Source organism: Microchirus variegatus, assembly GCF_963457635.1.
Source record: "Microchirus variegatus genome assembly, chromosome: 19".
Classification (NCBI taxonomy): Eukaryota; Metazoa; Chordata; class Actinopteri; order Pleuronectiformes; family Soleidae; genus Microchirus; species Microchirus variegatus.
In genome coordinates, this window is record NC_139820.1 from 18,362,965 (window position 1) to 18,390,444 (window position 27,480).

Below are 27,480 nucleotides of genomic sequence, written 5' to 3' on the forward strand. Positions count from 1 at the left end.
TGAACTTCGAGGACTGAGAGTCTCCTTCTTTTTGGACCTGTGGTGTTGAAACAAGTGGAGGATGAGAAGTCCACTGCAGCTGCTCGCAGGACTCATCGTCATCACAGCGTTCTCTCCGTCTCTCTCTGTGAGTTCACTCTTTACTCTTCTGTATTTAATTTGGGATTACGTCAATACTAATCCACAAATCAGTACTAAACACGTATCAGTTATGTGCACAGTTGAACGCACTGTAGTATGCTGTATTGACTGTAGGTTGTGGGTGAATCATGCATTAACAGACTGGACAAAACTGCAGGATTTTAAACCTTTTAAACAAATAAATGTCTGAGCTTGTTTTTTGCTTTTTGGCAGGCTGTAACTTTAACAGCAGATCAGACTGATGCCACCTGCTGTATATTGAAATGTCCACTTTTCCATTAAAAAGGGTCATCATTTTACAGAACAAATAACATTATAATAACAATGGGCAAGGATCATAAGAGTAAAATCAATGTTGATTTTCTCTATTTCATTTAGTGAAGGTCCTTAGCAACACATGTTCTGTGGGTGTGTGTGTGTGTGTGTGTGTGTGCAGGTGTTAGACGTTTGTCATGAGGAAGTGTCTCGACTGCAGGAGCAGGAGAAGCTCCTGAAAGCTCAGCTTCAGACACAAGAACTCCTCCTTCACAGACTGCAGACGCTGAACCAACGAGACAACAAGAACAAAGTGGGAGTGAACCAGACCCAGGACAGACAGTACACAGGTCAGTACACAGTACACAGTACACAGGTCAGTACACAGGCCAGTACACAGGTCAGTACACAGTACACAGGTCAGTACACAGGCCAGTACACAGGTCAGTACACAGTACACAGGGCAGTACACAGGTCAGTACACAGTACACAGGTGAGTACACAGGTCAGTACACAGTACACAGGTCAATACACAGGTCAGTACACAGGTCAGTACACATGTCAGTACACAGGTCAGTACACAGGCCAGTACACAGGTCAGTACACAGTACACAGGTCAGTACACAGTACACAGGCCAGTACACAGGTCAGTACACAGGTCAGTACACAGGCCAGTACACAGGTCAGTACACAGGTCAGTACACAGGCCAGTACACAGGTCAGTACACAGCACACAGGCCAGTACACAGGTCAGTACACAGGTCAGTACACAGGCCAGTACACAGGTCAGTACACAGCACAGTCCAGTACACATGCCAGTACACAGTACACAGTCCAGTACACAGGTCAGTACATCGGTCAGCTCACATCCTCAGCCTCAACACATAGTGTGTGTGTGTGTATATGTGTGTACATGTATTTATCTAATTAAGAGGCTAGGGAATGAACAAGTGTGTGTGTGTGTGTGTGTGCGTGCGTGTGTGTGTGTGTGTGCGTGCGTGTGTGTTAGACTGCTCCCAGCTCTTCACATCTGGCTTCAAATCCAGCGGCGTCTACAGACTCCAGACCAGCAGAGTGTACTGTGACATGAGTGAAGGAGGAGGCTGGACTGTGATTCAGAGACGGATCAATGGAAGAGAGATGTTTAACAGGTCTGTGAATCACTGAACTGCTGTCAAATACAAACTCTGAACTTTTATTCATCTCTGTAAGTGTGTGTGTCTAATGTCTCAGGTCCTGGGCAGAGTATAAAGATGGTTTTGGAGACATTGAAGCAGAACTGGGAGAGTTTTGGCTCGGGAACGACAACCTGCATGACATCACTTCACGAGGTCATCAGCACTTTTCCTTTATATTGACTTTGAATAGAAAGATTGTGTTTGATATGGAACTTACTTTTGGAAAACTGTCATCTTTAAATACAGTCTATAGTGGGTGAATTGTGTTGATTAAATCTGTCTGTTCCAGGGAATTATTCTCTGAGGATTAACCTGGAAGACTTTGACGGTAACCAGCGCTACGCTGAGTACGGGAACTTCAGAGTGGCAGATGAAAAGGTGCTGATGCTGACTGACAAGGAAAATACAGAAAAAATTCATAGTATTTTATATATTATTATACAGACACCAGAGGTTAGAAAACATATTTTCTGTTGACCAGCTGTTCTTGTGTCTCTCTCTGCAGGATCATTACCGTCTCACCTTTGGAGCCTATGTGGGAACAGCTGGAGACGCTCTGTCAGGAGGTTTTCAGGTCGGCGTGTCAGAGTGGGCCAGTCACCAGGACATGAACTTCAGCACCTACGACCAGGACAATGACAACTACAGAGGAAACTGTGCCCGGGAAGACAAAGGAGGCTGGTGGTTCAACAAGTATGCTTTTCCACAAGTATTCTACTTTCTGGTCTTATTTACAGTTACTGCTGAACTCAACAGCTCGTCTGTTGACTAAGACCAGGAAGCAAACGCACATCACATCAATCTTGAAGTGTCTGCGTTGTCTACCTGTGAGCTTTAGAATCGATTTTAACAGAGACAGCCCAATAGTTTGTGGAGATTAATTTTTCCTTTTTTAACATAATAAAGAAATCAAGCTTTTTTAGACTTTTAAATATCTAAATTCCATTCACCTTAGGTCATTTGGTTTTATTTTGGGGGTTGAATATTATCACTTAGTATTTCACTTTGAATATGACAGTGAAAATTAATTCCAGGCCACTTTTGTGATTGTACTGCCCTCTAAAAGGCCCCATAAAGGCTTTTAATGTCTTTTTACTATTTTTTTTTTGCTTGTTTAAAGGTACCATATGTAAGAATGTGGCCAAAAACGGTTACTACATTCAAATTCAAAATACTGAGGTCTTTGAGGTTTAGTTTTCTGACGTAACTGGCAACCCGTGGTTGCGCGGCAGCTGAGACTCTATTGACTGCGATGATTGGTAGACGGCGGTAGGTGGCACCACATGCAAAAACATGATTTCAAAACATAAACATGATTTGCAGTCTGCAAAATATATTTTTAATGCAAATATTTTGTCTGTACTGTTGTTGTTGATGAGTTCAGTTTGTTATATGAACATTATTCCTGAGTCTCTGTGACATATTAGGAGGATTTTATGGCCAGATTTAGATTTATTACATAATGCACCTTTAAGCTTTTAATGGGCCTTGTCTTTCATATTTATCTGATTGCTTTTACCTTCTAGAACCCTCAGGTCTTCTGGTTCTGGTCTTCTAATCGTCCAAAGAGTGAAATATAAAACATCCTTCCTGAAATCCTATGGGTAGCACAGAATGTTCATATTTTTAAAAATGTCTTTACCTTTAAATTATTTAAAATCAATCACAATATTTATAATTTTACATGATTTTATATTTTTACATGGTCTTTTAGTGGCTCCTGCCTTTTTTCCTAGTTTTTATTTGTCCTTAATTTTACTTTATTTTATACAACCTCAGTGTTTCCTCATTGATTACATTGTTTCCTGACAGTTTTGTCTTGTGTCTTTTATCCTTATCTTGCCTCCATGTCTGTATGAGGGTGTGGTTGTGTGTGTGTGTATTTCTGTTACATTTCTATTCCTATGACATGCTTTATATATAGTGCTATATAAATAAAGCCATCTTTCTCCCTCCTCAGGTGTCACTCAGCTCATCTTAATGGTGCCTATTACCACAACGGTCACTACAGCGCTCAGACAGATGACGGTATCGTTTGGTACCCTTGGAGAGGGTGGTGGTATTCCCTGAAGACCAGCGTCATGAAGTTACGACCCTCCAGTTTCAAAATAGACCCCGCTGATGACCCCAATTCTGTTAACCAGGGTTCACCTTCCTAGATCAGATCTTTGTTTTGGGCCACAAACAGCTCTTGATATTGAACATTTATTCCACATGTAACTTTCTTTCATACATGGACGTAACTAAGCAGTGTAAATATTAACTGTCTAATCTCATAAAGTGGTAAAAGCAACTAAACAATACAGTGAAAATGTAGGTGTAAGAATGAGTTTCCATTGTCAGGACTTGTGAAACCGTTTCACAGATGAGAATGTTGTAAGGGGAAGTGGCCTGCTCACACAGCTGTCTGTGTTTAAGACTGGCTCCATCTACCAAGAGCAGCACGGACAATTCTATATCAATAAAAGCAGCTTAACATTGTAACATAAACTATAACAATTATTGTCACATTAAAAACAAACAATACTAATATACTGTGTGCATCCAGGCTCTCATTCTGTCAGCATTGTTCCTCTGCATTTCGCACTATTCTTTGTCTTAATAATATGTATCAATCATGTTATTAAATCATATTGTGAAAGCTCACATAGTGGTGCTGTTGCACATATATGTTAGTTATGGAGGTCTACTTACATACATTAACTTGTTTTTATGGTCAAAAACCTCCTAGTTGCTGTAAACGAGCTGATAGAAATCTCTCCTTACTGAAGCTCTCCTCCGCCTGCCGGGTTTCAGACATAAATCTCAACCCCAGAAGACAGACTGTGTTGTGATTGGCCAGCCAGCGTAGAGCCTTCCCAACTGTCTTGTGACTGGCCAATACCCGGAAGTGACATAATTAGCACACCAGCTCTCAGAAGCGCAGCTCCCCCCTCTGGAGAAGAAGATGCACTGCTACTCATTATCAAAATGTTGTTTTAACAATGCATTACAATTACATTACAATACAACACAGCGTTCTCAGCAGTGGCTGAACTGTTTGTTTTGAACCTTCAGGGCTTCATAAACAAGGTAATGTTGCAGATACACACCAAAAAAACAGCATTAATTGGAACTTCCGTTCTAGGTCCGCTTTAACATGATCATAACCACCTTTAAACCACTTTTAAAGCAAAAAATTAAATGCTGTTGTTCATATTCTGATGTTGTCAGAGACAAATAATAAATAAAAATGTAAATAATCTGTCATTCATTGTTAATTATGAATAGCCCCCAGCTATTCCATTGACAAAAACAGGGGCCTGTGGCCATTCTGGACAGCCAGGTACATTTTAGATAGCCATAATAGCATTTATCCTAGTCAAAATTGTATTCTCACTAGTCAGAATGGTAATTAAAGATATCCGCAATAACATTCTTACTAGTAGAGATTTTATTTCACGATATATACAACTTTAATTGTACTAGTCTAAACTAAATTTAAGATGCTGTATCTAAAAATACTTTAAAAAGTATAAGTGTAATTCAATTCTTCCTCGTCAAAAAGAACATTTCAGATATCCACAATGACATTCTGGATATCTGCAATAGAATTCTTACTAGGAGAAACTATTCAGATATCTTCAATCCAATGTTACCAGTCATAATTTTCATTCCATATATCCAAAATGAAAAACTATTCCAGATATCCAAAATGTTCATTCTAAATATCCAGATTGTAATTGTGGATATCTGAAATTGAAAGCCTAATACACATGAATGGCAAAAGTGACGTCCTTTGTCCTAGGAAAAATATAATTGGATATCTGAAATTGAAAGATATCATTATGGATATCTAAAATATAACTGTAGTCAACAGATATCAACAATGCTTTTATGGATATCTGCAATTGTATTGTTTCTAGTCATAACTCTACCTGTAGATATGTGAAATTACATTTTTACTAGTCATAATACGAATTGTTGATATCCATAACGCCATTTTTACTAGTCACAATTGGATATTCAAAATTACATTGTGGATAGCTGGAATAGTTTTGAAGATAATTAGGATTGAAGATATCTGAAATAGGAGATTCTCCTGGTAAGAATTGTATTGTAGATATCCAGAATGTTCATTCTGGATATCTAGATAGATATAAGAATTGAATTACAGATATAATACATATCCAGTCTAGCTTTTAAATGTTAAAAGCGCTCAATATGTTCTCATCTCATGCGCTTCTTGAACTGGAGGAAAATCAATGTATGATCCTTTCTGCTTGTGTGCTTGATTATAAGCTATGGCAGCCCTGTTGTGCGGCGCTTTCGCTAACGTTTAAACCAAACAATCCCCACCCCACCCGAGCTCACTCGGACCATGCCGGAGAGTAAAACAAGCGCTCCAGCCGCGGTGAACACGGCGCTGATTGGCTGAACTGCTCCACGTTCAGAGAGATTGGCAGTCAGCTGGAGCTCGAGGATTCACTCGCTTGTTTTTATCTGTCGAGGAGTTTGGAGCGGACATATTTGTGTTTGTGACACTCACGTCGCTATAGTGAAGCTTCCGGTACATTTTCTTGTACACAAAGGGAAAGCGACAATGCAGTGTGGTCACCGCGCACCTGTTTATAAACGATAGGTAAGGAAGCTAACATTAGCCGTGCTGAACTGGTTACTTGGCGAGCAAGAAAGCTACTTAGCTGGATGTCGTTAATGCACTTAACCAAACTCTTGAGTAAAGCATAAAACGGTTTAATAGCATGTTCTCGCTCTTAGTTTTATCGTTTGCGTTTTTGTTATGTTAAAGCAGACAGTATATTATTAACTTAGCGTCCTGGTTTAGCCTCCTGCTAGTCCAGTTGGTTAGCAACAGTCGCTAAGCTACTCTTCCACCTATTTGTCTCCAAGGTGACGGTGGTTGTTGCTCCATCCTTCCCATCAGCCCGGCTCTCCTTCGCTTTCTCTGGCTGCTCCCTGTCACTTCCTATCGCTCAGTCCAAGAGAGCAGCCGGATACTCAGCACTGCTGCGTGGAGGGAGCACCGTGTTGTGGATGTCTGAGCTGACGGGGCTGCGTGCCTGTGGCCGCCGGATGGGCCGATGCTAGGAGCGGTGAGAACGTAGCGGTGTGGGTCGGCGAGGAGATGTCAACGCGGGGATGCCTCCTCTTGGAGAGAGTGTTGTAGTGGAGGGTATACACGCGTGTGCACAGTATACCTACCGCTGTGACTCGGGATATAGACTCGTAGTGACACATATATGGATGGTGGGGTCGCAGTATGCCAACCCCCTCAACTACCACCACATCACTGGCTGGAGGGAGTAGCGGCAGTACCGGAGGAGAAGCGGAGCTCATGCCCGTCACCTCTACCTCTCCTGGCGACTCCACTTTCCGGTTCATCCCGGCAATCTTCCTGGGCGTGGTGGCGGCAGTGGTGTTCCAGCTGGCCTGGGGAGGCCTGACACTCACCTCCTTCTTCTTGAAGCTCTTCATCTATGTGTCATTCGCCCTGTTGTGTTTCCTGGCTGGGGGCTTTGTTCTGCTTGTCAGGAAGAGCCCTCTCAAAGTTAGCCGCTTTGACAGAAACACTAAGCAGTCATCTGCATGGCTGGAGTTCTTCAACATGCTCATGGTAAGTTACTAGGAACGGAACAGTATTCAATATTATTATGGTGCATCTCCATTAAAAGCTCTCATATATAGGGAGTTCATAATAATAATAATAATAACCATAACCAGGACCCTCACACAATCCAATGTACAGTCCTAGTGATTTATTTTTAAGTGTCACAAGGTGGAACTGTGCCTTTCCACTATTTCCACAACCTCATGATTTATGAAAAGTAAACATTTCAGGTTTTAGCATTATAGCTTACTTCATAAACATAATATGTGTCATGTTATAATGTGTAACTTTTGTTATGAAAACCTGATACTTTTACGTTTTTATATGCAAAGTTTATTGACAAAATGTGATGCGTTTCATGACATGATACAAACCTGTCTGGAAGGATGGCTAGACATCACAGATTGATTAAGGAGTATGGCAATTTACAGAATTTGATTCAGTTCTGCGTCATGCTTGTGTTTAGAGATTCTTTTGTTATTTTTTATGTGCATGTTTGCACCAACCCTTGTGTGTGACAATAGGAACTGTATGACTGACTAACAACATTTCTGCCTGCATGTTAACATAGTTATGCATGCGGGAAAGCAGCTAAAAGTGCTTTGATTGTCCATTCTGTGTAGGGCAGGATGAAACAGTGATAAGTATGCAGACACTAAGGTCGATTTTAAAATGCATGGGGCTGCACAGAAGGAAAAATGAGTCTGACCTGCTGGAGGTAGCGTTCTTTCTTATTGATCAGCTGGAGCACTATGGAAGGCTCCATGAATAAAGAAAAGTTTCACCCTCACAACTGTATCCGAAGTATGTTGTAGCCCAAAGAACAGTGAGGCGTTTGCTGTAGTTCTTTGACCCCTGTGTTTTTTTTACAATAAACGTTTCATGTTACAACATGAAATGTATCACATAAAACTTTTTCACATTACAATGTGAATGTATGACGTTATTGCACAGTATAACACATTTATTGCGTTGAGAAGTGATGCTGATCTGTTTTTACTTTTGTTTGAGTGACAATAATACACCATAATGCCATAACATACACACTATTCCATTTTGATGATGACTTGAGAGATACATTTGTTTTCCACATGAACCTATGAGAATGGTTTTAAAATGTCTGGATGCAATTATTCTCCAACCAGCTCACCACCTAAACACAATGGGACATAATCATGTCATCAGTTAGCATGGGAATGTTGAACAGTACACATTCAAGTTTCCTTCTTGGCTGTTGTCATCTCTCCTCAGCTGCTTCATCCATTCACTCTCAGTAATTTCCCCTCCCCTCTCCTTCTTTCTCCTCCCTGTCATTTCCTCTTTGTGTCCTCAGATCCTCATTGTGTTATTATGCTATAATACATGAGGTAGAGTCGTGCTGCTGGATATAGACACACACGTGTGCACACCTAAAAAATTGCAGCATCTATCGTTCAGTGACTACTGTCTGATGACCGATTTGATGCTGACAGCGATCAAGTATTTTCTCAAGCATTCATCTGGACAACATGCTGAATAAGTAATCAGAAAAGTTGGCCTCTCTTGTCTGTCGGGGCTTGAGACACAGCTCTCAATCTTCTTTACCTTTTTCGAAAAGAACCCCACAACACATTAAGAAAAACATGTGGCAAATATCATCACAATAGCCACCGTATGATTTTCATGGTGTAAATATTTGTATGAAATGAAGCAAAATAATCTGATGCCGTTTTATTTTTCAGGTCCGTTTCTCTGTTCGAGTTCAGGAGTCAAGCCAGAGCAGGAGAGTGGTAGTGTCACACAATGTGGACAAAACTCTGAAGGAAGGTATTGACAACCTTATGTCCTTATAAATGAAATGCTATTTCTGCCATTTAGTTTGTCTGTCTGAAATACATTTTAGGGATATCCTGAACCCTTGCAGAGCAGATCTGGGTATTTTTTTTTTAACTGAATGGAGATCGGCAGCCTAGCTTATCTCATCACCCTGATCTTTATAGAGAATATAGAGAATAATTATTTCATCTTTAAAAACTCAAAATACAGTTTTCATTCCCCTCAGAAATCGGTATCCATTTCACTGTCAGTGAATGTCTTAGCTGTTCCTTAATTTTCAAACTTCCCCAAATGTCCCTGACCCTATTGGAAAAATGCTCAACTTCTGCTTTTGACAAAACTGCTGACTGATGGATGAGAAAACTGCTGACTGATGGAGCGTCTTTCACTTTGACCCGTCACTCATCCCTCCCACTCATAGTGGATTACAGCAGTTGGAGCGCTCTGGTGTCACAAACACGCAAACATATAGTCAGTAGAATGCTAGGCTGCCAAGTAACAGATGGCTCCAGATTTACAGCAAGGGTGTGTATTTGCACATGCTCTTGTGTGTGCTCTGAAAAGGTCCTTTGGTCACAGTGTGACATTTATAATAACATTTATGTTGACATTGCTCAGTTCACATTGAGCTCTGCTGTTCATTTTGATGAGGAGTGTTTGAGTCCAAGAATTTAAGATCGAAAAATATTGAAGTTGAGGGTTGGATTTGGTTTTATTTTGATTGATTTTAATAAGAATTTTTATTGTTGACTACCAAAAAAATGCATAAAACTTCAATAATACATATTTCATGAATATTTATATATACTAAAACTAATTTGGAACATGATCTACATTGACTACTGGCAAAGAGCATCATAGCATTATATTTTCAAACCATTGATCCATTTCAGGGTCACAGTGGCTGCAGGTGAGACTTAGAACTCATAATTCACACCTACAGATGGCTGAGTCACCATTTCTAGTAGAATAGCAGTAGAATTTACTTCTGAAACCTTTTGTACATGCTTATTTGTGTGTTCAGTCATACTCCAACCTGTTTGCAGTCATCTTACTTTAATAGAGCAATGTTACGGTTTCCTCTGTCTGTCTTGGCATGACACTAATCGCTCCCTTTGTGGCACCGGGTGACACCACTTCTAAACTATACTGAAAAACACAGAGTCATGTGGAGTTTTTATTTAAAAGACACATGACAGTTTTATGATTGGAGCAGCAATTGTGTCTCTTACATTGGTGTAAGATGATGAAGGTGCGGTCAGTTTAGTATGGCTCAGCTGTGTGGACCTGTTTTTGTCCATAGCCCTCAGTGTTTTTTTGTCAAGTGCTGTGTTGCTCACACACCTTTACTCGCAGGTTTCCAACTGACAAGCTGCGCTGGTACATGTATAACATGACTTATTTCCTCACTGTTCTTACAAGCTGAAATGTAATACCTCAGATTCAGTCACAGGTTTATGTGCAGTATTTTATCCCTGAGACCCTTAAACACAAGAAGTGCACTAATACTACTTAAAATGCATGCCATGCCTGCGATTTGTGAACAGCTGTGTTGTGTTGCATTCATAATTTTTTAGAGATAATGATTTCGTTATATGAGGAAATGGCAAAGATGAGAGAAATGTGTTTGCCTAGGGGGGAAAACCTAATTACAGCTTGAAGGAAGAGACCCTGTTTTCTCAAGGTAGCAACACATTAAACAAACTATTTTAATCAATCAACTGTGTGCATCTGCACAATTGATTAAAAATACACACATTCACACAAGCAGAGGCAGGGATGGACACAAGCAAGAATGACTCCAGGGTTGTAACAAATATATTCACGCACGCACTGGTTTCCATCACTTCAGAGGACATTACATTAATTTCCTGGAGACTTACTCTAACCATAACCGTAATTACTACTACTTACCTAATTGTAAAAACTTAACCTAACCCTGACCTCAGCCTAACTTGTCTTCACCTTAAAATGTAGTAATTTACGTTATTGTAAATCTTTGGGATTTGTGTCCCAATAATATGACTGTGTAAACAGCTTTAGGCAAGCTCCCCCCTCCCCACACACACATGCACACACACATGCACACATAATGTGTCCATTACTGTATAAACAAAGAAATGGCAGTGCTAAACCACCACCAGAGAGTGGTTGGTATGAATCTACCATCCAGCTGTGGCCTCTCTGTGTTGCATTTGCATAAGTAGTGTTTCCATTTCTGTTCTTTGTGCAGGTGCTCTCATTTCCTCCCACAATGTCTGTGATGAAATTCAGGTCAGCTGAACTGGTAATACTGGTGGTAAATTGCCTATAGGTCTGAATTTGGTTGTTTGTATCAGTCCTATGATGGATGGATCAAGATAAACCTCATCTCTCTCCCACTCAGTGGGTGGATGATGCCTCCTCCACATTTCTCTTGTTGCACCAGTGATCACCTGGGTTTCAGTAGAAATGATACCTTTGTTGGTAGTTCACAATAACCATTCATGGTGGCCCAAAATTGAGGCCTATGTCCATTCTTTTTGCGTTGAGACAGCAGAATAGTCCTGATTGTGTCTTACAAACACTTCAAAACTTCATTTGGTCCGTCTTTTGCAGTGCGCAGCTTTCTAAAATCTAATCAGCTGTTTCCCTGTTGCAGTTGCCTGTCTCTTTACATCATGTCTTCACAGAAGGCATAGGGCTAAGTAACACATTAGCAGAGCAGCAGCAGCTTTGTTGCTTTGTGTGCACTTACACAGGAAATGAGCAGCCTAGGTGTTTCATGTTTTGGAAGCACTTAGATGCTATCGCCATGGTTACACATGGATGAAAAACTAGGGAAAATATTTGGGTGTAAAAATATGTAATGGGCCTTATTCATATGTAAAAAAAAAAAAAAAAGGTTGACAGCACATCTAATTGATCACTTCTGTGTAGACATACTGTTTATATGCAGCTTTTCACAAAATGCATAATCCAATTCTCTCTTTCTGTCCCCCTCTCTTTTTTACATTCCCCTCTCTTAAGTGTTTGACTACGCCTACAGAGACTACATCCTGTCATGGTACAGCCCTTTGAGTCATGATGAGGGCCAGTTGTACTCCATGCTGTCAGAGGACTGGTGGCAGATGATCAACCAGTTGAGATCGAGGCTTGCTGACATAGACCTTGTTAATGTGGTGTGTTATGACAGCATCCGTATCCTGCATACACACTTCACTGACCTCAAGGCTGCATCTGCAAGGTAATAAACAAACAAATATCAACACATATGGTATGGCAATCTTGGTGCTAGTCTAGAATTAATATAAATAAATAAATATATGTATGGCCACACCCTCTTCATGAATCATTTTTAAAATTGCCCTTTAGAAGACACTGAAGAGTCGACCAAGCAACCAAGAACGTTTTCAATAGGTGTAACCAAATGTAATAGAGCACTATTTGTGCTAAAACTGGTCCATTATCTGTTGTTTTATTAAACTAACATGTGAAACACACAGTAGTTGACAATAAAGGATATTATTATTATTATTATCATTTCATTTTAAACAGTTAAAGTTACAATACCATTGTTTTCTATGGTGTTCCTCACAAGTTATGTGTTCTTCTTGTTGTACTGATGCTCATAACGTTCCTGTCCCTTTTTAGTGACTCTTAATTTGTCATACGACTATGACTCTCTGTAATTTAACAGAAACTATTTTTTTGCCCTAATTTGTCACTGACAATATTTCCCATCCCACTAGTGGCCATAACTATCAATGTAATGTAAAGTGATGGTGGTGTAATTATAGCAGTTCAGTAAAGTGGAACAACATGAGAATCCTCTAGACCGACTTCCTTTGTCTCCTGGCAGCATCTGCCAGATCCAAAGCATGCAGACAGAGTGATGATTCACGCATTATCTGCTTTCATTATCTCGGCAACTCAGGCATGATTGTTGCTTTTATCAAACTACAGAGATGTCTGGGCTCCCTCATCTTAAGTAGTGTAGGAACAATGTAGCAGCAGCAGCAGCAGCAGTCCATCAAGTTTCATAGCCAAACGCTGTGAGATTTGTCACTGAACTATTATATACAAAGCCAGTGTTTGACACAGTGAGTTTCATCTCATAATGTGCTCTGACTGTAGCAATATTCCTAAAATGCACTTTCCCTATGAAAGTCTATGAAGGCTGTTCATATGCAGAGTCTTGCACAGGTACATTAATTTCAATGTAGACGTGTGGCAGACACACACACAAAAAAGAGTGATGCTGTTGCAACACGCCAGTTTTTCTGGGCACATTAACGTCGCATTGAAATGAAAAAAGTTTGTAGAATTCATTGAGTAAGATTAAGATAAAACTGGTCTTTGTCTACTCCTAAGCCAGCAGGTGCATGTGGGCCACATAAGGTTTATATGTGGTGGTCCATGGGAACACGTTACTGAAACCATATGCGACCTGCACAATTTGTCCACTTCAAGCTCATGCCCACTTAGTCGCCACTTAGTACTTATTTCATGGACTTGCAGTTGGGGCACAATACAGGTTGGGGCACCATGGAAACCACAGACAAACCTCTTTGGGATTCATATTAGCCTGAATATAACCCTTATGGAGTCCACATGGATGCACACAGAGATGGTAAGACACACACTGAGTGTGTGTAAAGCAACTATTAGGGAATCCATTGTTAAACATTTTAATTCAGTGAGGCTGCAGCAGCCTCAGACATCTCAGGGTGGGGTTGCTTACCTCTGGCTTCTTCAACATACACTTTTCATACTTTTTCATACGTTTTTAGCTGCATGTGAATGGCCAATGCATCTCAGTTTTAATCTCCGTCTCCCTCTTTTGTTTGTGTTCAGACCAGAGGAATGTGCTCGGCCGTTTCCTCTCCATCCATGTTTGGTCAGTCCTGACTCGGAGCTGGCCTTCCTCCGCTGTGTAGCCAGAATAATGTTGCTGTGTCTCCTTCCACAAAGGGATGCCAAGTCACATACACTACGCTGCTGCCTCACAGAAGTCATCACTACAAAAGGTACTTGCAACTACAACTAACAGTTCATTTCATTATTGAGTAATCAACCAATTGATTGTTTTCTGGATGAATTGATTGGTTGTTTGGTCCATAAAATATCAGAAAATAGAAGAAAATCAAAGTTCAGAGGTTGAAATCACATACAATTATATTTCAATTATAAAAAGACTCAAACAAACTAATCCATTATAAAATAGTTGGCTTTGAATTTAGTAATCAATTACTAATTGGTTACCTAGTATTAAGGTCAGATTACAAACCTGTGGTGTTAACTAAGGCTCTCAGTTAACACTACAGTCATCAGTAACAAAGTCATCAGTAACATAACAAGATACAATAACATGTCAACATTGCCTTCTCAGGTTGTTTCCAGTCTTATGAATTGTACTCATTGCAGGTCTGGATGTCCCAGAGAGTCAGAGTCTTATTTTAGCTCTGCTCATTTGATATTAATTATTCAAAACAATTCTACACCATAGTCATTGTCTTTCTGACAAAAGTTAGATATGAAAAGGATTAACAGATTTTTATGAACAGAAATGTGGTATATTATAATATTTTTACATGACATAGAAAAGCACCAGTGAAAATGATAACCAGCTATATTCCATTTAGATGCTCCAAGTACTGTGCATGCTTGCCTACCGGAAAGGCTTTTGTTTGCTTTTGTCATTTATCACCATGTAATCACTGAAATGGGTGGATACAAAAGTAAAACAAAAAACATAACAACGTCTCCAGGTATTTAAACAACCAACCTTATAGCTAGCCTATTTTGTGAATGTATTTATTTATGATTGCATATTTTACTCCAGAAGCCTCTACATATTTTTATTAACTTAATTAACTAAATGCTTTTGTCATTTTTTGTTGACAACTGATGGATGATGATGATGCTAGACTCATTATCTGTGGGAAAACAATGGTGTTATTATTGTACTGCATTTATTCCAGTTTATCTTGAAAGACAATAACGACTGTTACAATCTGATAAACCGATATTTGTGTGTAACCCAGACCGTGTGATGCCTCCTTTTAGATCTGTGAATTCTGTATTTATTTAAGAATATTTCTTTTCTTTTATTTAATTATTTCTTTTTAACATAAACACTTTTCAGAGAAGTGCTCAGTGAGATGAACAGAAAGCAGTCACACATTTACAGTAGATCCTTGTGTCTTCTGTTCTCCAGTGTTGAAGCCTTTGGTAGAAATCCTCAGTGATCCAGACTCCATAAACAGGATGCTGTTGTCTCAGCTGGAGCAGAGGGAGCAGCAGGCTGAGCAGCAGAAGAAAGCTTACACCTACGCTGCCTCGTATGAAGATTTCATCAAACTGATATCAACTTCTGCTGATGTCAATTTTCTCAAACAACTCAGGTATGACACTGAGCTGCCCCAAGAAACAGAGACTGGCCTGTGCATACAGACTTAAATGTGTGTTCATGCGTGCGTGCGTGTGTGTGTGTGCCCGCAGTACTGTGCAAATGTTTAAGGCAGGTGTGGAGAAATGCTGTAACACAAGATTGATTTCACAAATGTGAATTCTAATTGTTTATATTTGTCAGAAGAAAAATCTAAATTCAAATCATCTTGGTACACTTGCAGACAGTGTAGTGAAGGGCATTTCAAACATCTAACCACAGATCTCCTTAAGTGTTTCTGTTTCTTCATGTAATCCCAGACTGGTGAAGGGTGGTCACACTAAATATTGGATTGATTTACCCTCCGTTAGCTCACTTTGTATTTTGTAAATTGATCAAATCAAACTGAATTTATATCTGTGAAAACATTCTTACACACACACACACACTATCATGAAAGTATAGTATATAGACAGACTTGTTAACTAGACAGTCCTAACACTAGTCTATTTGCTGCTGTGGGGTTACCATGGGAACAGACAGTGTCTCTGCACCACAACACTACAGCTAAATGCAAGTTAGACATGATACAGCTATATTTGTTGAGAAACATCTGTGCATTCACTGATATATTTGAATATTTCTGAAAAAATAGGCCATGTTTTCAACTGTTTTACTCATGTGATCTATATCACAGTATTTCTGTCTTGGTCAATCACATTCACTGATGTTTTTCTCCCCTCTCTTTTGTAGGTATCAGATCGTGGGAGAGATTATTCATGCCACCACCATCAGCAGCTTGCCTCAACTCAAAAAGCAGAAAGGTATAGCAACACTGTGTGACCTAGAGTCTACATTTATCAAATTTCAACTTGAGCAGGCTTTTAGCTAGGATTTTTTTTAGAGGATGTCCCCCCTTGCCCTCTGGAACCCCCCCCCCCCCCAAAAAAAAAATAAAAAAAATAAAAATAATAATTGACGGGCATGCGGAGCTTTTGAAAATTTGAGGTAAAATGGGGCATTCTGAGGCTTTTGAAGGACCATTATGGTGACTCATCAAGTAAGGGCAAGTAACTCAAAATGGAAAACAACTGAAAAACCTAAATTAATTATTGTGCCAATTTTGTAACATTTATTTTATTATTTTTTAAATTTTGTTGTTATAATAATAATAATAATAATAATAATAATGCACTATATTTGAAGGTGCCTTTAAAGACACTCAAGGTGTCGGGGACTGTGTACTGACATCACTAAAGTCAGGGCATTGCAATTATAGAGGGTGCCCCTCATCTGGTGCGGGCCTTTTTTTTCTGCGCACCGCCCCTGCTGACTCTGCTCTTCTCTCTCCTGCATTGTGCGCCGCTGTAAGCGGATCATTCATATCCAACGCAGAATGGATCATTTCTCTATGCACAGTTTTCTCCCCACATCCATATATGACACATTCATAATGATCTTTATGACGAGGATCCAGCACGAGCCTGTCTATACCCTTGCGTCATCACAACATCGTTTCGGTGGTTACCGGGGGAAAAATAGGGCGTCTTCAGGGCGTCTTGCCTAAAAGTAGGGCGTCTAATTTCTTATTATTTTCAGTACACAGGACTGCTGGCTAAAAGCCTGAAAATGTGGAAATTAAAAATCAGACTAGGATTGTCCACGACAGGAACCCTTGTTGTTGTTGGCTGTCTCAGTCACCCACCAATTCTATCTCTCACAGATCGAAAAGGTAAAGAGTTGGCAGCCATGAAGGCAGACCTGCTGAGGGCCAGAGATATGAAAAGATATATCAATCAGCTAACTGTAGCCAAGAAACAATGTGAGAAGCGAATCCGCCTCCTCGGTGGACCAAACTATGAAAACAGTGAGGAGGGAGGGGCTGATGACAGCGATGGGCCTCAAAGTCAGAAGGTGAGACTCTCATACTATGGATTGTCGCACTATTAAACATTGACCATTAATTAATGATTTGAAGGACTTTTGTAGTTATGCATTTAATTTTTTTGTTGTGAATGACATTCTTATTTGAGTAGTGAAAAAATTATTGCTGTGTTTCCATTGAGTGGAATGGTTTGGTTTGGTACAGTGTAGTGAGTGTTTTATTTGCATTTCCATTGAGAGAAATACCAAAATAATTGTCTTGTTGAGACAGACGGACACAAACTGAGCAGGAAAAAACAGAGCTGCTGGATGTCCTCCATTGTTTTCTGTTGTGATCGCATTCGATGTTCTTTGTCGATGCACTGATACGACGTCACTCTACATATCTCACTGATGCGACCATTGGGCACAGCTTAGACCCCGCTTATCAAGTAAAGGTACTGTTCTCAGTCGCAGCACAAGCCCAAACCAGGGGTTTACCATTCCAAATCGTACCATACTGTACCAAAACAAACCATACCATGATGGAAGCACAGCAAATGTGGCCTTCGTTGAGGGCTTGTGCCACCGAGTTCATGTTTTGTCTTTTCTCTCTCCTTCCATATCCAGATCCTTCAGTTTGATGACATCCTGTCTAATCCAGGTTACAGGGAACATTTCAGAGTTTACATGGAGAGAGTTGACAAAAGAGCTCTAATTAGCTTCTGGGAATTGGTGGAAACACTGAAAACCGCAAACAAGGTAAAATATACGTACATCTCAGAGAGCTGGTCTTAACAGAAATAGTAATAAAAGATCAAAAAAGGTGAAATAAAATGTTGTCCAAAATTTCACAAAAAAGTCATACCGCAGTATGTTGTACAAAATTTGACCAAAAAGTCGAGAACATTTTTTGTCCAAAATTGTTGTGGTGTGTTATAGCAGTGCAGTCTCTGTCTGTTAATGAGAAGTCAATGAGAGTAACTGGGAGTTTTTTTGTGATCCACAGAACGAGGTGCCCCAAATTGTTGGGGAACTCTATCAGAAGTTCTTTGTGGAGAGCAAAGAGATTCCAGTGGAAAAACTTCTTCTCAAGGAGATCCAACAGAGTCTAGTGGGGAACAGAGGAACACAAGTCTTTGTTCGACTACAGGAACAGGCAATGGCTGCTGCTGCCACCAACTAACTGTAACCTTCTCTAGTGATAGTGGAGGACAGCTTCATTTCTTCATCCAGCAATAACTTTCATATTATCTCTAGGTTACTGAGACGATGAGAGAGCGTTATTACCCCTCCTTCCTGGTTTCTGACCTCTACGAAAGGCTGATCAGACGAGAGGAGCAGCACAGCCCATCACAGTGTAGCACAGAAGAAAAGGATGAAGTGGTCAGAAATACATCAACTGCTCTACTGTAAATGTCTGCAATCACGTCTTTGTTGCTCTTTATATTTCCTTAATTGTATCCCTGTGTGTGTAGGGCCAGGGCCTTGATGGAGGAGAGGATGTGTGTGATGAAGGCAGTAAAGGAATCAATGAGCAGGCTAGCTATGCTGCTACTAAACTCCGCCAACTGTATGACAAACTCGAGTACAAGCGACAGGCGCTGGGCTCGATCCAGAATGCACCAAAGCCAGACAAAAAGGTAGAACTGAAATACACAAATACAATACCAGAGTTTATGAATTCTCATATCCTCACTATCCTCACATCTTTTACATGATGGTGAAACTCGAGGGATGAAATGAAATCTGACAAACTCTTGTATTGCAAAATATAACTCTGATTTGCTTCACACCTTCTTACCTGCACTTGTTCATTTTTAATATCTTTTGAAAACCTGTGTAACGGGACAACATCAATAGGTTTACTGGTGTCATTTTAAACAAAAGCCACGTAAATCTCTGATTCATCCTAATGTTGTGTCTTCACATAAATATAATGTGCATGCTTGTTAAAGCATATTTTCTGTGTGCATCTGGACATGTAGATAGTAAGCAAACTAAAGGAGGAGATTGGAGCCATGGAGAAAGAACACAGTGAACTCCAGCAACACATCATGAGGACAGACTGGTGGTGTGAAAATCTGGGGCACTGGAGGGCCACTATTACTGCTGCTGAGGTAAATATAACTTCATTCATCATTTGAAGAAAATGGATGTAACACACTGAAGACCTGATTTCCTGTGCAGAGCTTAAGGCACAGGAGTCTGTCTGAGTTCTTCCTACCTGAACATGCTTTTTGGTGCTGATATCAGACAGAGCACAGAATACATCAAAACACTGAAGATGCAACCCGATATGGTGATGCACAGCAACGAGATTCAACACAAAGTAATTAACAGTCAATTTGTATTTTTTGAAAATGATAATATCAGGTTGTTCTAGCAAACTAAGCGGCCATGCTGCATCTTAGGGCCAATTCCATTTCCTATCTTAACCCTCAATCTTAACCCTCAAGCTCAACCCTTAATCTTAACTGGCCCTCAAAACCAAGTGTTGAGGGTTATTTTGTCACTTAGAAATGGGACACCCCTTAAATGCAGATACGTCTTCAGACTGTGGGGGGCAGAATAACGCGAAAGCTGCGTCCAGTCTGTCAACTCCAAAAAAGGAGAAGAAGAAGAACACATTTACATCAGGATTATTTATTACGATCCGTTTGTCAGTCAAGTTATTAGGTTGTAAGTAATAAGATGATACTCATACAAATACCACAACCACAGACATATTCAGCTGACAGTTACCACACACCACGGCTTATTGGAAAGTAAACCATAGCAAACCATCACTTGTCCGCACCGGCCGGCTATTGACAAAAGATCATAAAAAAAAAAAAAATGTTACGCAACAATGACGTCAGTAATCCATAATATGGGCCTAAACTAAGATAATACAATGGTTTTCATCATTTTTATATCTCTATTAACAAAGACAATACTTCATTTGTAGCGTACTCATTTCGCTGCTTTCGACACCATCTTTGTTATGTGAAAACACGCAATGCATTCTGGGTAGCCCTTGCTCCCAAGGGTGGTCTCAGAAAATCGAAATATTGAGGGCGATACAGCCCTTAAACTTGGCCCTCAAATTAATTTTTCTGAGAATCGGGACAGCACTTGCACTAGCGGGAGCGGGCATTTTTGAGATTGAGGTTTAAGATTGAGGGTTAAGCAAGGAATTGGAATTCACCCGTAGACTGTAAAATTAGTGTGACACAATTGGTCATTTATTGGTGAGGTAATTCATTTTTCAATTATATTATCTCCCAGAAGATGATATGATGGCTGCAGCAAAAGAGTTCTGAATGAAGTAAAGCTGCAAACACTCAGCTGAACGGACCTGTGTAACTGGAAAGTCTGAAGCTATTGCAGTGTAAACATGGTTTCTTTGCACAGCAGCCATTTTCACAGGTCACAGCAGGACAATCGCAGGTTTAAATTCCATTTAGCATCTTCAGTTTCAGGATGTGTGCTGACTCACAGGTCACACTGTCCTGAAATACATGAACAGAGCCTTCATTAATCTGGACAGTAGCACCTGTGCCTTTTCTGCTTAAACATGTCAAAATGGCTGCTGTACAAAGGGTTGTGACAGCACCACTGTTTGAGTAAAGATGTTATTATGGAAGTGATGACAGGTTATCTGAAGATGTTATCTGAAGAAGAGGCGATCACAATCAGGTGTCACATGGCATCTTCTCCTCAGAAACTGGAATCAACCCGTTTCACATGAACTGTTTTGACGAGAAGTAATGGATATACACACGTGTTACTAATGGTATTAAATCATATTAATCATGTTCGTTACTATGTCATGTCAAGTGGTTGACATGCTTAGAGCAGTCACGTTATTTGTGCTTCATAATTGTTTATTTTTTAAATAAATGTATATATTATGTTTCTGATTCTGTATCATATTTAGGTTATGTGACAAAAAGCGGATAAACTTTATTTGTACAACACCTCAGCTTAGTGCTTCACATAATAATATCCAGAATGAATGATCACAAGATATTAAAATCAATGAAACAAAAAGAGATAATCAGTTTAAGTGCATGGCCGCCCTCTTGTGGCAGAAAAATGTATGGCCCTGCACTGTGAATTTTAGTCGGCTTGTAAAAACCACCTATCACAGGAAATCTCATAAAAAGGAATGGACACAATTCTAATATGATGCAGCTTTACTCGAAGCAACTGTTCCATTTTTTTCAATATGTGCTAAAGGTGTGGATGATGAAGCGGTAGATAATGGATGCATGTGCTAAAGGTTCAATGTGTAAGAATTTGTGAATATCTGCTCCCTCTGCTTCTGGAGTAGTAGGCTTTCTGATTCAAAAGAACCAGAACTGTACAAAGATGTGGTCCTTTCTCTTCGTAATGTGAGGCTCTGAAGTAACTATAATCTGCGGGCACTAAAGCCATGTGTGTGTGTCTGTGTTCAGGCTGCAGAGGAAGGCAGTGAGACTGTAGCCTGTTACAGTGTGTGTGTTAGCCTGGAAGAAGCAGAGGAGACGGCAAACAGTCGCTGGAGTGTCCAGAGGAAACTCACTGAATTCCAGATGCTGCACCGCAAACTCACTGAGGTAACACAAACCACAAAACTTTTCTTTTTGAACATCAGCACTTGAAATCAGAATGTTATCTGTAAAAGCAGATTTTGGCTTTGATTAAATTATTTTATTTTTCCCCCCATAACCTACCTTAAATGGCAGTAAAATCCTCTATTGCATTTCATAAATGTACTATAACGTCTCATAAACGTTACAAAATAAACATGTTTCAGCTGTAATGCCGTTGCCTCTCCTGATGTTAAATTCACATTTTCCAACAATCTCTTCCTTTGCCAGTGTTTCCCTTCACTGAAGAAACTCCAGTTACCATCACTAAGTAAACTTCCCTTCAAATCCATTGACCAGAAGTTTCTAGACAAAAGCAAAACTCAGCTCAATGCCTTTCTCCAGGTAAGCATCACAAACACTGAGTGAACACTGTGAAGCTCCAGGACGTTACCAGTTATGTAGCACTAAACTTACTAAACTCTTAAGAGGGTTACTGTGACATTTTTCTCACTGCCTTTTTGACTGGCTGAATTTATGATTTCTTAAAGACCTAGACCGGAAGTTCCAATTAACGCTGTTGTTTAGTGTGTATCTGCGTCATTACCTTGTTTACAAAGCCCTGAAGGTTCAAAACAAACAGTTCAGCCATTGCGGAGAACGCTGTGTTTTATTGTAATCTCGGGCTCAGCGAGATCTCTGAAAAAACCCGGTCCGGTTACGTAAACAGCAGTTCTCCTGAATAGCAGATCCTGCTGCTCCAGGCACTAGTCCGGGCACATCCGGTTGCGTACATTGCACCGCAGAAGAAGAATAACGTCCGTTGTGGAGGTGTTTCACGAACGACAGTGTCTTCTGACTCTGGGTCTGACTCCGGGTCAAAGTCATAAAAGGGACTGCGGCGGGGAGTCGTGAAGAAGCTATTTTTAAACATTGTTAAATCAATGTTTTGATAATGAGTAGCAGTACATCCACTGTTCCAGAGGGGGGAGCTGCGCTTCTGAGAGCGGGTGTGCTGAATATGTCACTTCCGGGTACTGGCCAATCACAAGACAGTTGGGAAGCCTCTACGCTGGCTGGCCAATCACAACACACTCTGTCTTCTGGGTGTGAGAGTTGAGTCTGAAATATCACGGCTGGGAAACAGCGTCAGAAAAGAGGATTTCTATCGGCTCGTTTACAGCAACTAGGAGGTTTTTGACCATTAATTGTCATGTTGGAATGTCCAAGTACGTCCCATGTGCAGCTTCCAGGCTAATGAGTGCAAATGTTCCTGCAGTATTTTTTCATAACTTATTGCATTCATCTTGCCATCAATTCTGACCAAATGCCAAGTGCCTTTGTAGCTCAGTGATCCACCACCGTGTTTCACAGCAGGAATGGTGAACCTTTCATCATAGGCCTTGTTGACTCCTCTCCAAATGTAGTGTTAATGGTTGTGGTCAAAAAGTTACATTTTGGTCTCATCACTCCAAATGACTTTGTGCCAGAAGGTTTGAGGCTCGACTCTGTGCTGTTTGGGTGTATTGTCAGCAGGATACTTTGTGGCATTTGCATAGTAAAAGTCTTTCTTCAGGCATCCCAACCATGCAGCCCATCTTTGTTCAAGTGCCTCCTTATTGTGCATCTTGAAACAGCCACACCACATTTTTTCAGAGAGTCATGTATTTCTCCTGATGTTATTTGTGGGTTTTTCTTTGCATCCTGAACAATTTTCCTGGCAGTTGTGGCTGAGGTAAAAGGTAGTACCTAGACCTGAATATTTGAGATTTCTCTGTCAAACACTGCCTCCTTCTGGTTCATAAACACAGATGAATGATACTGATAATGACTTCAGTTTTGTGTGTGTGTAGCGTCTGCTGACAGATGAGCGACTGTGCCAGTCAGAGGCTCTCTATGCGTTCCTCAGCCCGTCTCCGGAGCATCTCAAGGTAATTTCACATATATTCTATCGGATAAGAAAAAGCTCCTAAAGATATTACTGTCATAATGTCAACATTTTGAATAAATGAAAGCCCTTGAAGGAGATGTGTAGTTTGCTAATCTCTCAAAGTTATGTTTTTTATCCACTCAGGTAACCTGAATGATTAATAATAATCCTTAAACTGCATTTAAAAAAATGTGGATGTACTGTTAGGTCAAGCAGAGAGTGTAGCACCTCTTGCTGTGTTTCTGGCTCTTCTTTCTGTATTTCAGATGAAGTGTTATGTGATGCTGGATAACTTTCTCTTCGATTTACTGTCAGAATCCTGACAGTGAGAAACCCATGTCAAGAGGAAACACTTGAGATCAGTGAAAGCTGTCAAAATACACAGCTATATATAACAGAGATTGTAACTAAAGGATTTCACTGGCAGCAGCTCTATATACACTGTCCAGCCAAAAAATAAAAATTCACACACTCTGGCAATATTTTCTTGCACTGCCTTAAGCTTTGATTACGACATGCATTTTCCATGGCAGCTATTTAATACGCTGTAATAACATTACAACCAGCCTTTCACAATTTGAGCCTAATGTGTCCTGGCATTGTCACCTTGGAATATGTCGGAAAAACCTGGTTAATGGTGTATTTAGGCGACCTCGTTCTCTGGGCAAATGACTTTGCTGAACCTATCAATAAATCAATCAATCAAATTTTATATTTATTTATTATTATGTATAACCCACAGTTTACAAAACATAGTTTGTCTCACGGGACTTCACAGGGTTGGTAACATCCTCTGTCCTTAGACCCTCGACCAGGGTAAGGAAAAACTACCAGGGAAAAAACCCTTATAATGGGGAAAAAGGGTAGAAACCTTAGGGAGAACCACAGGTGAGGGATCCACTCCCTGGAAGGACAGACGTGCAGTAGATGTTACCCAAACATATAATACACAATTGCAAAGAATAGGAAGTAAAAAGTCTAGAGCATAGGTTGAGGTTCTCACAGATGTCACCTGCAACCAGGCTCCTATTGGGCGATAACAGCTGTCAATCACATCGTGTCCACTCATTATGTGCTTTGCTTTATAATTTGTTCCCTTCTAAATGGAAACACAATAAACACAATCAACATCATGTGCTATTAAAGAATCGCCCTCAGGTGGTAACGTGGGATCATAACAGGAACAGATTGTAGCGTTTTATTGAGTTGATATATTGTTGTATTGTAGATTAATTGTAATAATAACAACACATATTTATTACCTTTCTGCAGGTTGTATTTGTCCATAGTAAGTCATCAGAGTGATCCCATCACTGTAGTATTATGATAATTGTGATAATGTCGTTGAATGATCATAGGTGATGTCAATCCAGAAGAAATCATCTTTCTCTCTGGCCTCCTTCCTGGAGAGGTTACCTGGAGACTTCTTCTCCCACACTGAGGTACACTCTCACATCAACACCACAGTCATGTCTACAGTCATGTCCACAGTCATGTCCACGACACACGTCCTCTGTCCTCATTTGTCTTTTCTGTAATTGCTGTGATCAGGAGGAGGCTGATGACGACAGTGATCTCTCAGACTATGGCGACGAGGCAGATGGGAGAAAGGACGCATTGGCTGAACCCTGCTTCATGTTGATAGGAGAGATATTTGAACTCAGAGGAAGTGAGTGTGTGCTGTTGTCATTTCATCCTTTGCAGTTTACATTTTTACACAAAATGGATCATTAAAGAGAGCGATGCCTACACTGTTACTGTTTTTGATAACAGTGCATTACGTCCTTCCCCTGATCCACTATTGTACATTCTTACTGAATGAATTTCCTTCTGTCTGTCTGCTCAGTGTTTAAGTGGGTGAGGAAGACTCTAATTGCACTAGTCCAGGTGACATTTGGTCGAACCATCAACAAGTAAGTAGTTCATCAGTTCCAACTTTTAATATTACGGTGAAACTGATATTTTATGTAAATTGTTAGAATCAATGATTGTGTTTAAGGATGAACAGCAGGAAAAAAGTCTGGTTACATTTTTTCTCTATGGAGCTCCCCCTACAGTTTTGGAGTACAATGGTCAAAAGCCCTTTTACCCAATTGAGTACAGGCATATGGAACAGATCAGCACTTCTCAGTGAAATTAAGGTACAAATGTAGGTAGACAGTAGTCTGGGGCCTTATATATGAACGTATACCAATGGCTGATCCTTCGGGTGGCCAGAGCAGGCCATCCCACCTGGGACTATACCTCACAATGTTGTGTCGACAATTTACAATTGGACTCATGTGTGGCCCCTCGCTCGGTCAGGCAGTCGTTTCCTCTTCCTCTAGCAAAGGTTTTCTGTGCTTCTTTTTTGCTGGCTCTGTAATTATGCTATCACTGCCTTGATCTTATAGCCTGTACCTGGCAAGGGTGTGTCTGTGTAGTGCTGTGAAGAAATTCATGTTTCTCGCCAGACCTGAGACTTTGTGAGACCTGAGTCCGAGACTTCGCATCCCTGAATCCCAGAGTGGAGACAGCCCCCAATCTCCCTGCAACTTCCAGTTGTTCAATTTTCAGATACCCCCCTGGTTGCTGTTTACAGTAAAGGTCATGATCCCTTATGCACAACTTAAAATTCCTTTTTCTCAAAGATGGCTTTGTGATTTTAAAAGGTAATCATCCTATCAGTCATGGTACAAGACAAACCTCCTGTTTTTTAATGACTGATATTACCCTGTTCTGCTACAGGTTACAATGATGTGAATAATTTGTAATTCACCTCTGTTTTCTGAGATCAGCACAAGGCTAACATCGGCTCTGCTTTGTTGCAGACAGATCCGGGACACAGTAAACTGGATCTTCTGTGAACAGATGTTGGTGTGTTACATCAGTGTATTCAGGGATACCTTCTGGCCCGACGGGAAGCTGGCGCCACACGTCAGGGTCCGAACTGACTCTGAACGCCGTGAAACCAAGGAGCGGGCTCAACAGAAACTACTTGACAATATCCCAGGTTGGAACATGTGCAAATGGGATTTTGAAATTGCAAAAAACGCTTGATTGCTGTCTGATGTTGTGACATCTTTATTTTGTGGTTTTATGGATCTTTCATTCAGATGCACTTGCAAATTTAGTTGGCCAGCAGAATGCCCGCTATGGAATCATCAAGATCTTCAATGCTCTGCAGGAGGCCAGTGCCAACAAACACCTTCTCTATGTAAGAACAAATGAGAACATGTCCATTTCTGTCTTTCCATCATGGTATGGTTTGATTTGGTTTGGTACGGTTTGGAATGGTAAAGCCCTGGGTCAGGCTTGCTTTTGGATTGAGAACAGTGCCTTTACTTGGTATGGGCTATGGACGACATCTAATGTGATACAACGGACAACAGTGGAGGACATGCAGCATCCTCTTTTTTCCTCCTGCTCACTGTTCTTTAGGGAGTGACCTTTTTCCGTCACTCAGTCAGCTGACTGTTGTGGGTGGAGCCAGTCTAGCTCTACCCTGACTTTACCGTACTGTTTTACTCTGGTACCCCAAGCGAGGGGTGGAACAGTAGGGGCTGGTTATTTTGGTATTATTCTTAATGGAAACGCAAACAAAAATACTTACCATACTGTACCAAACCAAACTGTTCCAGCTGATGGAAACTTGCCAAAACAACACAGCATCCAACTGCAACTGAATTTTTTTTGTTTTAATATCCTGTCTATGTTAGGTGCTGATGGAAATGGCACTCAAGGAACTGTGTCCGGAACTCAGCGCGGAGGTGGAAAACATCTAA

The 27,480-nt window shown here is 40.5% G+C and overlaps 2 protein-coding genes across 2 annotated transcripts; both read left to right on the forward strand.

The window, feature by feature from the left end:
- On the forward strand, positions 1 to 4,400 carry fgl1 (fibrinogen-like 1). The gene is made up of 7 exons (XM_083906326.1): positions 1 to 127; positions 578 to 746; positions 1,406 to 1,547; positions 1,630 to 1,727; positions 1,864 to 1,952; positions 2,080 to 2,267; positions 3,535 to 4,400. The coding sequence occupies exons 1-7, from the start codon at positions 62 to 64 to the stop codon at positions 3,731 to 3,733; spliced, it is 951 nt and encodes a 316-aa protein (XP_083762452.1). The 5' UTR covers positions 1 to 61; the 3' UTR covers positions 3,734 to 4,400.
- A 2,304-nt stretch (positions 4,401 to 6,704) lies between these two features.
- On the forward strand, positions 6,705 to 27,480 carry snx25 (sorting nexin 25; the record flags this gene model as incomplete). The annotated part of the gene is made up of 21 exons (XM_083906145.1): positions 6,705 to 7,188; positions 8,904 to 8,988; positions 12,007 to 12,223; positions 13,834 to 14,006; positions 15,197 to 15,383; positions 16,121 to 16,191; positions 17,091 to 17,281; positions 17,861 to 17,992; positions 18,240 to 18,389; positions 18,491 to 18,616; positions 18,709 to 18,873; positions 19,219 to 19,350; positions 21,673 to 21,813; positions 22,078 to 22,191; positions 23,640 to 23,717; positions 25,075 to 25,158; positions 25,268 to 25,385; positions 25,563 to 25,629; positions 26,527 to 26,708; positions 26,812 to 26,912; positions 27,415 to 27,480. Exons 1-21 carry the CDS (start codon positions 6,835 to 6,837, stop codon positions 27,478 to 27,480), a joined length of 2,934 nt encoding a protein of 977 aa, XP_083762271.1. The 5' UTR covers positions 6,705 to 6,834.